At 36.5% G+C, this 12268-nt stretch overlaps 1 protein-coding gene across 5 annotated transcripts in view; it reads left to right on the plus strand.

The window, feature by feature from the left end:
- Positions 1-12268, plus strand: part of ANKIB1 (ankyrin repeat and IBR domain containing 1) — a 91261-nt gene that overhangs the window by 44082 nt on the left and 34911 nt on the right. For all 5 annotated transcript variants that reach the window (XM_080383606.1, XM_080383610.1, XM_080383609.1 and 2 more), the window contains exons 3-4: positions 3976-4276; positions 10346-10528. In XM_080383606.1, coding sequence (XP_080239732.1) covers positions 3976-4276; positions 10346-10528 — 484 coding nt within the window. The remainder of the gene's footprint in view (positions 1-3975; positions 4277-10345; positions 10529-12268) is intronic.

Raw genomic sequence — 12268 nt, forward strand, 5'->3', positions numbered from 1 at the left:
GGTTTTCCCCACAAAAGCCTAATTTTATGATGGAAAAATTTATACTAATAGTTAATATATATAAAATATATAATATTATAATAATTAATAGTCACTACTAAAATTACCCTTTAAACTGTTGTTTAATGCTTTGGAGAGTAATATTGGGTTTAAAAGGGGGTACTGGTTTGACAGCCTTCAAATTCTACTTTTATGCACAGTTTCAGCCTAGGGCAGAACTATCTCATAACTGAACTGTTCCGGATAAGGTGAAATGCCTACCTTGAGCTATGGGAGAGCATTTGTATCTATTCAGCATTTTTGTCTTCTGCAAAGGTTCTTCTATAAACCTGCACAAATCTTAGTAATGGAAAACTAATAGGTTACAGCATATAGTCAGTCAAAGAAGTCCCTATAGCTTGGGATTATTAAAGAGAATTTTGAAAGAATTGTTGGGAAAAATATAGTAAAGTTTTAAAAAAATAAAAAGGGGGAGATGAATACAAGCAGGATGATCTCTTTAATTGATATGATTCAGTTAACCTTGCTGTTAGGTTAGCGAGGTTATGAATTTTTTTGTTTGTAAAATACTGATCTTTAAGACAAAGTGTGTGATTTATGTCTTTCACGGGTCACCACAAAAACATTGTGCTGTTCTGAAATCAGATGCACTGTAATCTGATTCAGGAAGGAATCACATGCTTTATTCCATGCTGAATACCACAGTATGGAATTCCACTGATGATGAAGAGCTAAATATTAAGAACAGCAATGTACATTATAATATTATCAAGCCTAGAAGGTAATGATTAGATAGCTAAAGATACTAGAGAAACTTCATCTGATTTGGAAGGAGTAACAGTGCAGGTCTTCTTGCAATTAAAAAAACTTAAGCCTTTGGTCAGTGTCATACAGAAACCACAGACAGTTCCACTGAATTTTAAAGTAACATTTTACTTTGAATTAGAGAAGTAGTATGTATTATTCAATCATATTAGTAGTAGTATTCAATCAGTATGTTGAATATAAAGCAACTCAAAGCAGGAAGAAAAGATGTGGTTAATGAATACCCAAAGGACTCCCCTGACAGTCAAAATATGGTGGTCTAATTAGTGCAGCCATCCAGCACGTTAAACAGTCTTAAGTGCAAACTTTGAAATAAGAGTTCAGGCACTTGTTGTGAAAGACAAAGTCGACACTCTGCAATACTGAATTGTCTCGGTTAGCTTCATACGGCGAGCTTGGTGCTGTGCCTTGGTGCCAGTTGAAGCCTTTAATCTCGGTACTTGCTCAGTTGTGTGTCCGCAGGGATTCCTGCTGAATGCTTCTGCAGGAAACTGGTACTCTGGGTACTGCACTGCAGTTCACTGTGGTGATTGCAGGAGGGATCTGGCCCCTTCTTATCCTTTCTCCTCTACTCATTCCACAGCAAATTTGAAGTTAACAGATGTGTGCTGCAGTTACAAACTTTGTTATAGGCATCAGGTAAAAATAGCTAGGCCTTACTGACTTGAACATTAGTGTTACCTAGCTTTAAAAACGACTGAAAAAGGGGCCACACATGAAGTCTTTTACAATCTTTAGCTGCTGGCTCTTTCTTACCAGTGCTATGATCTCTTTTTTTTTTTTCTTGGGGAAGATGCAAGAGTTTTGGGATAAAACATTAGGAGGCATATGGATAGTAAATGCCATGGGCAGGGGAGAAGGGATTAATATTTTTTTTAAAAAAAAAAGCTTCATTTATTCTTGATGTAAGGACTCTGAGTTGAAAAATGAACAACTTTACATTTTTCTGCTCATACTGCAGTTTACAAATGCATTGGAGGCTACATTGGGGGTGATTTGGTGACTGGTTTGAAGCTAATTCAAACAAGCAAATTCATTTTGGGTAGTGTTTGATACTGATTAGTCTTATTTCATGTCATTGGCTGTGAAGCATTTTGTCTGTATTGCTAAATCCCTTTTATCTGAAAACAATAAAAACCCCAAGCAAACATAATGTGCTTTCACTTTTCGCAACATATTTAATCTCAAGTTTGGCATATTCGTATTTCCTAACAAATGCATCTTTCATGTCAGCTATCATGGAATGAAAGAGAGATTTCTCCAAGGAACATTCTTCCTGCCAAAATGGGACACAGAGGAGCCTGTTTTGTTTTTATGTTTTCCTCTGAATAACTTGTTATCTTTTATTTATAAGAACAGTATTTTAGTAGTAAGTTTCGTTTTGAACTTTTAACTGTTCAGAGTTTTTCAGAGGGAAGAAAGGACAGAAATCCAGCTGACCAGACAGCTGTCATCAAGACATCCTTCCATTGCAGGACCAGATCAGCTGTGCCTGGCTTTTTCTACTGAAATACTTGCCCAGCCTCTGTTTAATAATTTCAGAAAGGGAAATCCCACACCCACCATGTATAGCCTCCTTCTTTATTAATGAAATAATTTCAGAATTATTCTTTGTCCTGAACAGAGCATGGGAGAACTTTGGGAGTGAGAAAGGGATACTGTGTAGTGCCTGGTGGGAGGTATTCAGTGACGATGGAAAGGGGAGGTAGCATTTAGACTTGTAACCACAGCATAAGGCAATAACTGAGGTAAATAATGTTTTCTTTTGTCGGTTTGGTTATCAAGTTGTTCTGCTCTCCACCGTTCACCAAGAGCAAGATGGTCTGATTTTGTATTCAGGCAGCGCCTGCCTTCAGGTGGCTGAGATGCCTGTTTTAAACTGGAAGTTATTAAAACCCTTTAATGAGCTTTAGCGGTGAGGGCAGGGAGGGTGGAAGCTGTATCGACTTAAGGATTCCTGAATAACTGGTTTTTTCATATTTGAAAACTGTTCAGAGTCAGGCAACAGCCTGGAGAGGAGATGAACAGCGGCTTCTGCTGGGTTTATGTGTGAGATGCTTATGGGAGTAGTGCAGGTGTTTCTGCAGTGACTTCTTGAACATATGCCATGCTTTGGTCTAGCCTGATGCTACCTCTCTGGTCTTTCACCACTGCTGTGTCTCCAATGACAGTCCTACAAAGAGATGGTCTTTCTTCTCTGCCATTTCCTACCATTCACTCTGCCTTGATAAAAAAATTACTTTAGTATACCTCAAAAGGCTAAAGCAAGTTTGGATTCACAGGGCTTTTATGATAAGCCTCGGTTCTTCCATTTCAGAACTGGATTATAACTTTTGTAATTTCTTTTGGCAAGAAGCACAGAGAGCTGCCTTGTCTCAGGAGCTGTCAGAAATCAGGGTTGTGATTCCAGGAGTCAGTTTTATTATTTCCCTTTCATTCCTAAGCTAATCCTTTTTGTCAGTATATTGTCCACTTTGAACTGCCTCTAAAGCATTCAAGAGAAGACTTAAATTCTTGCCAACCTCTGTTACCTGCATAGGTGAGGGTTTGCATTATGTTGCACCTCCATATATTCTGGAGTGAAAAAGCAAATAGAGTCTTTCCTCAGTGCATGCAGTGCTAGTAGGAAAAATATTTCCTATGTTTTCAATAAGTAAGAAGTACTGCATTGACATCTGACAAAAGATACAGGAAATAAGAATGAATTTTTAAGAAATCGCTCTGGCATTATGTATCTGCAAACTACCAAATGCACTACTTACTATTCAGGATACACAGTAGAAAAAAGCAAGTATCCATTTCATCAATCTTGTGACTTAATAACTTTTATTGCAACACAACACAGAATTTTGGAATAATTTCTCAAACTAAAATTTATGTTGCACACTGACAGAGTAAATATATATGGCATTTAATGATATTTCAGTAATTCATCCAGATCTGGCTCTTGACTCCAAAGAAAAATGGAGAGCTGTCCAGTAGTAATTACCTACTAAGAATGTTTATCACTAACATGGCTAATCAAAATCTTGGCAAGAAGAAAAGAGAGCTGTCGCAATAAACCCTTCCCCTTTCAAGGAAATGAGTGGAATTGTGTGCTAATTATTTTTCTTCTGTCCCGTCCCCCCGTCCGTCCCCCCCCCCTTGCAGAACTTTCCTTTTTGTTAGAGATGGTAACCCAAATAAACGGAATGTGCACAATGAGACATCTATGCACTTACTGTGTATGGGACCTCAGATCATGATCTCAGAAGGAGCTCTTCATCCTCGCCTGACACGACCCTCAGAAGATGACTGCAGAAGAGCAGATTGTCTGCAAATGATCCTGAAGTGGAAGGGAGCAAAGCTGGATGAAGGACAATATGAACGAGCCGCCATTGATGCTGTTGACAACAAAAAAAATACACCTTTGCACTATGCTGCTGCCTCAGGGATGAAAACCTGTGTCGAGGTAAATGTTCATATATAATCACAAGTTTATATATTGCTATTAGTAAATGACATGCAGTGTTTCAACAAGCTGTTTCAGGAAAAAAAATATGATGCAGTATATTAGATTAATTTTAAAATTCTTTTTTATCATTAATTGGAAAATTTACAAAGATAAACAGCCCAAAGCATACACTGTCTGTGGAGAACAATGAAAAAATTGATTACATATACATTAACTTCATGACATAAACTCCTCAGCACAAAGACTTGTGTAGGCTTATAAAAGTTGGAAATAATTGCAAGGCTCTAACACCAGAGAAAAAGCTTTAAAGGTAGGCATAGGCACACCTGTATGTGTAAAGAGAAGTGAAGTAACTGCCTGAGAGAAAATTGGAGCTCTTTTTGTTCTGCTCTGTAACTGAGGCTGGGAAATGCTGTCCATGTTTCAAGAACAGGCTTGATGTCTTTAATTTACAGTGCCCAGTTTTTTTAGACTATGCCATAATCTGTGCTAACATACTTAAATATAATTACCTTTTTACAAATTTAAAATTACTTTAATGTTTTTGAAAGTAGTGGATAGTAATGACTAATTGGGAATCATAATGACTTTGAAAGTCTCCCATCAAATTTATTTTTAAACTATACTAGTATGTAATTGTGATGGTAATTAAGTTTAAAGAACGCAAGAACAGACATCTAACATTTGCAAAACCAGCTAACATTTTCATAAGTCTGTCTATTATTATGTCAAGATTTCTGTTTTGAATGGTAACAATTTATTCAGTTTAGTATTTATTTGTACAATTTAGGTTATTTTTCTTCTATCTGTAACTTGATGCTTACTGAGACTACACTTCTAAGACTACATTAACTTAGTATCATCAGCGAAGTTTATCACCTCATTATTCACCTTTGTTTCTAGATAAGGTCTGCATGTCTTAAGCAGTCAGGTCCCAGCACCTGTGGAACTTTACTGCAGAGACAGGTCACCAGTCAAAACTGATGTTTTCCCTGTACCTTCCTGATTTTCTCTGGAGCTATTTTTGTATTGGTGTTACTTTTGCCACATTCTAATCTTGTGCTTTGACAGATTTAAGCATTAAGTTGCATGTTACAATAAATAGTTCAGAAGTTTCATATTTGAGCTTATGAATAAGTACCCTCTGGTGCTGGGTATGTATATTAGTATTTGGTTTATTGGTTTTTCCAGGACCTCTTGTGCTGAGACTTCAATTTGAAACACTTAGTTTTGTGTCCTCATAAAGCATGTGTGGTACATCCACAGAGAATCTGGACTCCCAACAATTCATATCATTTTTCTGCTTTATGTTTTTTGAGATTGCTTTTGCACTTTGTCCAGCAACCAACTTTAGAAACACATTGACAGATTTACTGTGTGATGTTTTAAAATTATTTATTCTGAGTTGTTATGCACTTGGCATACTGCTCAAAAAACATTCAGAGCCTTCTTTATTGTGATTTTACATTTACCTTTCCCAGAGTTTGTTCTTCACAGATCTGGAGACAGCTTCAGCTTTGTAGTTCCTATATGATTCTGTCCCATTGTTCTACTTTCACAGATTGTTCTGGTATTTCTAGAATTTTTTTCCATGCTTTTATTTAGTACCACTTTTAGAAAGCAGACAGTGGGTTATTTGTCTTCTTTCTGCTTCTGCAAGAATGGTACATCTAAGTACATTTTGTGCTTCTTTGATGATAACATTTTGAATTACGTCTTGTAGACTACTCTGGACAGTCAGGAGTTGGTTCTCTGTGTGCTAACTATTGTCTATTATTCTGTCACTTATGTAGTCTGAAATTTTAATTAAGCATCATGTATTAGCATAGCATTTTCTCAATGTACTTGAGAGATGCAGTGACTGAAGTTTCCTTTATTTTTGTGGTTTCTGCCCTTGCAGTATTTCTGCTCTTGGTCAGCATGTCACTTTTATTATGTTACAGTTTTGGTCAGGTGGTCACCAAAGCTTTTTGGTGTCATCCTAGTTTTCTGAGCTTCTAATGAATGGAAACTGAGCTTCCTTATGCCATTTTCTGTGCTGTAACTTAAGCCTCTGTCTCTTTGGTCCCCTGCTCAGTACTGAAAGGAGTTAGAGGATGCTGCTGTTAGGAGCTGATGCTTAACCTCCAGTATCACAGCCTGCACCTTCTCTTTTGTCTGCCCCATGTTGTTAAAGCTCCTCAAGCTCCACACTAGCGGTTTGTCTTCAACATGTCCCTAGAAATTATATACACACTCTACAGGGAGCCAAGTCACCGTGCAGTCTTTGCTAGCTGAGTTATGCTCAGACCCTGCTAATTATGTATGTGATAACTGAATGACATAGAGGTGTTGCCTGGCTCTTCCTGTCAACTAGAATGACCCTTTCTTTATTTGTATGGTTATATGATTGATTGAGTGCCTCTTTTGATGTGGTTGAATTGTAAATAAATATCAGGCTGTCTATGTTAATACTGCTTTTATGTTGATTGTCAACTTTTAATTCTTTTTAGCTTTGTTAAACAAACAAAAATTATTAATTCCATAAAGCTGGTGCTTTTCCCTTGTTTTCTTTTTTTACTGCCACTTGTTTGGTTCAGCTGTCTGATAAATTCTAGCTACAGGCATTTTCAGTCACAATTGTTCTATTTAGCCTTTCCCAAGAAGATCCAATTGGTTTTAAACATTATTATACATTAGAGGACAAATGTGCACGTCATATCAGAAAATGGGAGATACTGGGGTTCATCATTTAACAGCCTCTTTGAACAAAGAGTCTTAAAAACACATAAAATTATTTGATATGGAAAGGGTTGCGTCTGGTAGAGAAATGGTGAACAGAAGAAAAGTTTAGTAACCAGTTTCCAACATATTTCTATTTCTGGTATTTACAAGCTTGCTCACATTTGTGAAATATTATGTCTATTACACTGATTTGTGAAGTGTTTACAGTTGGATTCATATCAGTATGTACTGCAAGAACCCCACAACAATTACATTATACACATGAACTCTTTATTTTTCGTCATTTATCTTTCTGTACACTTGAGATTCCCGGGTAACTCAGACTTCAGATTTACAAGGGATTTGAGCAATGAGTCTTCAGCCTCAATTATTCTGCCTTCATGCCTGCAAATGGGGCTATGTAGTGGTATTAGAGGTAGACACAGTTGTTCAGAAGTTTCAGTTTCAAGAGCGTGAAGCTCGTGAGGTCCCACAGTAAGATCCGATCCGGGCAGGCTATGATGTTGGAAAGAATCACAGTCACTGCAGCATAAGTTGTGGAGTAGATTGTGGTTCTGGAGCTGGGCTGCACATTTTAACCGCAGACTATAAAATCAGTTGGTTTTAAACTCATCATGACAAGTTCACCATTTGCGTTTTTTCATAAAATTATCGTTTGCTATTTCTCACCATCTGTGATATGATTCATAAGACTAATCCAGCTACTAGACTACTAGTTCCCCATTTAATTATATAAACTGGCTTATGTTATCATGACAATACATACTGCTCAATTGACTAAGCCATTCCTGACTCTAATTTGCCTTCAGTTTGTCTTTGAAGAAGAATTTACAGTCTGATCCACATGGATTGCTATTTGCCAGAGTTTGGACGCAGTTGTGTAGTCTTAACTAATCACGGTTTCTACATTAGAAACATAGAGTACATCCCCAAGTTCAAACTTCATTATGTGCCCTACCATAGGGTAGAAGGCCTTGGATCCTAAGATTAGTCTCTAAGACATCTTAAGTCCTCCAGTATAGTCTGTAGTCCTAACTCCTTCAACAGGAACAGGATTATGAACAGGAACACTACATTATGAAAAGCCTGAAACAGCTTGGTGAAGGAATTTAACAATGATCTTTTTGTTCCTGGAAGTATTTGAGGATTAAAAATCTTAACAAAACAAAAAGATATAAAACCCACAATTGCCTAATTGTCAAGTTGTCTTCCCTCTCTCCAGTAAACTGAGGGTTACTTAGAACTCCAGGAGCACCTTTTGGCAGTTTGTGGTGGTTGCTCTCATTTCAGAGCAGCAGTCCTCTTTAATCATCTCCTTATTTTTCCATAACTTTTTAGGAAAACCCCAAGATTGTATCTTCCCCTTTCCCTACCACACCCACATAAGGAAAGGAAAAACCAAACATAGCCCCTTGTGGGTGAACCAGCTACTAGTTGGTTTGTTCAGAGTTGATAGTTAAATGTGCAGTCTTGATACTACTCCATTCACATGTGTTAAATTTCTCCTCTGAGCAGAACAGCTGTATGGAATCCATTGCTAAAGGTAGTTTGGGCAAAGTTAATGTGCTTACCTGAAAGTGCTGAATAGAAAAAAAGACTTACCTTTCATGCTGAATAGGTTTGATTTTATGCAACTATATTCTGCTCTGTCACAGCATATTTGGAATATTAAATGGCGTTTTTGCAATTAAATTATTAAGGTGATTATTTAGATTATCCATATCCTTTTAATTACTTAAGAGACACAAGCCTTTTTAACAGTGCTGCCAGAGAAATATGGCATCATTATTAAAAGCTGGTTGATTTGCGTATTCCTCAACTTGTGGATTAGATTTTGAGCTGCATAGGTCTATGGAGTGTTCCTTCAAGTATATTTAATATTTTTCTTCCTCAGAAGGTATCTTAGTTGGCTCAGTTAAATTTCTGTTAGAGTTTAAAATATACAGACAGAATGTGAAACTCGGCAAAGTTTTGGCAATGTTAAGAAGTTGAGACAGAACAAGATAACTGCAGGCTGGGTATCTTGATAATTATCCTAGTATTATCTTTATTTCTGCCTGGTACTCTGCTATGGAAATAAAATACAGTGTCGTACTTAATGACACTTAATATCTTCTTAACTAAATCTTGTTATTGTACTGGCTTGTGGGTTTTTGAGGTTTGCGTTTCTTTTTGTTTTGGAGAATATGGGAAAAGTTTCCAAAGAATCTAGGTATGTAAAATACATTCTGTATTTTAAAGTGACAGATGAAGGAAATACAATCGGCTGAAAAGTAAGAAGTGACTGATTATGATCTGAAAGTTTTATGTGGACAACAGATCATTTGGGGGAAATTTTTTTTTTTTCAGAAGCATAAAAATTAGAAGCTGAGTTTCGGAATATCCTGGCTGAAGATACACAACAGTGTTACAGCCATCATGATCTGAAGGCGAGATAATGTTTACAGATTTTAGTTTTGTTTAGAAATAAGATGAATCATTTTAGTAGTGAATAATTGTACTGGGTGCACCATCATTAGAAGTTTAGCATGTGTTACAAAGATGTCATGGTAAATCAGCAAAATGGTCCACCGTTGGCCTTTAAAATCTGTCGTATGTTGTCCTTGCTTGTATCAGACTAGTTTGTAGCAGAGACAAGGTTGGCAAGGTAGTAAGAGCAGCACAGTTAGTGTTTATTAGCTAGAGACTGTGTGTCTGGGTGTTTATTGGCAAGAGACAACGTTGGTGAAATGGCACAGTACTAGACTGTATTAGGATTTTTAGAGTTAGTATTATTTCATTTCACTTTTCTCATGTTCTCAATAATAAAGTAGAGCTACCAGTAGTATTGTGTGCAATCTGTGAATTGGTACCCCATCATCCTTCCTACTCAAGGATTCTCTCATTTTCTGTCACCACCAGTATACCAGTGCTGATAATAATGGTGGAGTTACACCCATATATAAAGAATATTTAAAGGTGCTTTTAGCTGCATCTTGCCAGATGCTTGAGGACTTCAGGCCCCTTATTTTCTATGGAGTATTGACTGTAGCAGTAGAGCAGAACTTTAATCTTTGAAACCTAATAGAGACATTGGACAGTGTTGCCTTGTAACATATTTCTGAGATTTTGGGGTTCTGTGGAGTTATGGTAGGTATAGGTATAATCATGTTTGAAAGCAACCAGTAATTTATTTAATAACAATAGCGTATCTTTGCTTCCAGAAGACCATTGCTATTATATTTCTCTCTTCTTTCTGTTTTCCTTGTTCATGTTTTTTTGTGCTGCTCTTAACCGACAATCTTCAGGGTATTTTTAGAGTTGGTAATTAATAACTGTTTATTTTGCTGTTTTACTTTTCAGCTTCTAGTAAAACATGGTGGAGATTTGTTTGCAGAAAATGAAAATAAAGATACCCCATGTGACTGCGCAGAGAAACAACACCACAAAGAGCTGGCTCTTAACCTGGAATCTCGAATGGTATTTTCACGTGATCCCGAAGCTGAAAGCATTGAAGCTGAATATGCTGCTTTAGACAAAAAAGAGGTCAGAGGATACTTTAATTTTGGGGTATTCTACACATTTATATTTGTAGCCATTACATTATGACAAAATTATTATGCAAAGTATTTTGGTAGGTACTGTACTTGGTACTGTGTATTTGTAATCCATTTGGTTTTAATACAGCTCTTTATAGCTTTCAAGTTAAGCTTGGGGAACGTAACACATATATTGTCAAAACTAGAGAGAGGGTTTATTCATACATTTAATTACATGGAATGTCTTGAAAGTGTTGCAGGCTCTGAGTCTGGAGGAAATACAGTAAGACCAGTAAGCTGGGAAACAGTTTCTCTAAAACAAACATTTCTTACATATTTTTATTTCTTCAAATGCCTTTTTGTCTAAGAATGAGAGCAGGAGAAATTCTAAAAAGGTGAAGATCTGTGGGATACAACAGGGAAAATGTTCTGGTGAATCCTCCCAGACTGACTGGGTTGAATATCACCAAAAAACGAGTAGTGCAGGATTTCAAAGCAGTGCATTTACTTTCTTGCTTCAGGCATCATGTTATAAAACCATTGCATACCAAAACTTGTATGAAAAACAGGTACTAACAGGTGTTGTTATTCTGAAGTAAATTTTTGTAAGAGACACTATATGCCTGATAAAGACTGTGATTTGATAAGGATAGTTTGACCAAAATGATTCTGAGCAGAAGCACCCTTCCCCATCCATTATCAGATTTTAATTAACTAAAATTTAAATAAGAATACATAGATTAAATTATATGAATCAGTAAATACTACGAAGTCACTCTGTGTAAGTTAAAGGACAATGGATTTCTGTATGGCTGTTCCCTTCAAAAGTAGCATGGCCTTGCCTTTCACTAGCTTTGCCCACTTATGACCTAATGACATTCAGAAGAAAATTAATTCAGATTTTTATATGAGTAGCCTTAGATCACATCATCTGTTTCCCTGAAAAATACCGCTCATGGTCACATTTATTTGAAAGTCTTTGTACTGGTCAATTAATTTTCTGACCAATTTTCTTGAGTAAATGCAAATAAAAGCAAGCTTAATTAAATTGTTTATTGCTAAATGAAAGATTTTGAGATGAGGTTTAATATACTTCAATAGTACATTGAAATACCAAATGTAATTAACTGATTTTAGGTTTTCTGAATATTCCCAGATTGAGACACCCAAATTGTTGTAAAAGTATAGTTTGAAATTCTATTTTCTCTGTTGGCAAAACCACTTTAAAAGACTGCTGCAGTTTCCTGCCACAGTTGCAGTTTACTGCTCCTTTGGTTGTACAACTAGAACTATTTTGATGCTGGTTCATAGCAATGATTTGGCTTAAAAGAAGAAAAAGTTTTAAAAGAGTGGTAATATTTAATTTTTTTATTTAAGCTGGATAATTTTTGTCATTATATTATACCATGGGTTTGCTGGCATATGCACCAGCACAGCCAAGAGAATAGTGAACTTACAAATAAGGGTGGGGAAACTGAGAACCACTTGAACGGGCCTTTCAGCAAAAGAAAATAATCTCTTACGACTGTTTAAGGTAGATGCTCCGAGCAAAATCAGTTTAAAGACTTCGTAGTTACAAAAGACTTGAGTAAAAGGTAATTGTGTTAATTTGGGGTCACTTCACTGCGACTGTTAAAAAGATACGGTTCTGTTCCTTATTTGACTTGTTTTTTGCGAAGTTGTGGAGCATGAGAACTGAAATGCAGGCAGGCCTGCCAACCTAGATCCATCTGACATACCAGGGCAG

This window comes from Falco punctatus (assembly GCF_963210335.1).
Source record: "Falco punctatus genome assembly, chromosome: 4".
In the NCBI taxonomy this organism is placed as follows: Eukaryota; Metazoa; Chordata; class Aves; order Falconiformes; family Falconidae; genus Falco; species Falco punctatus.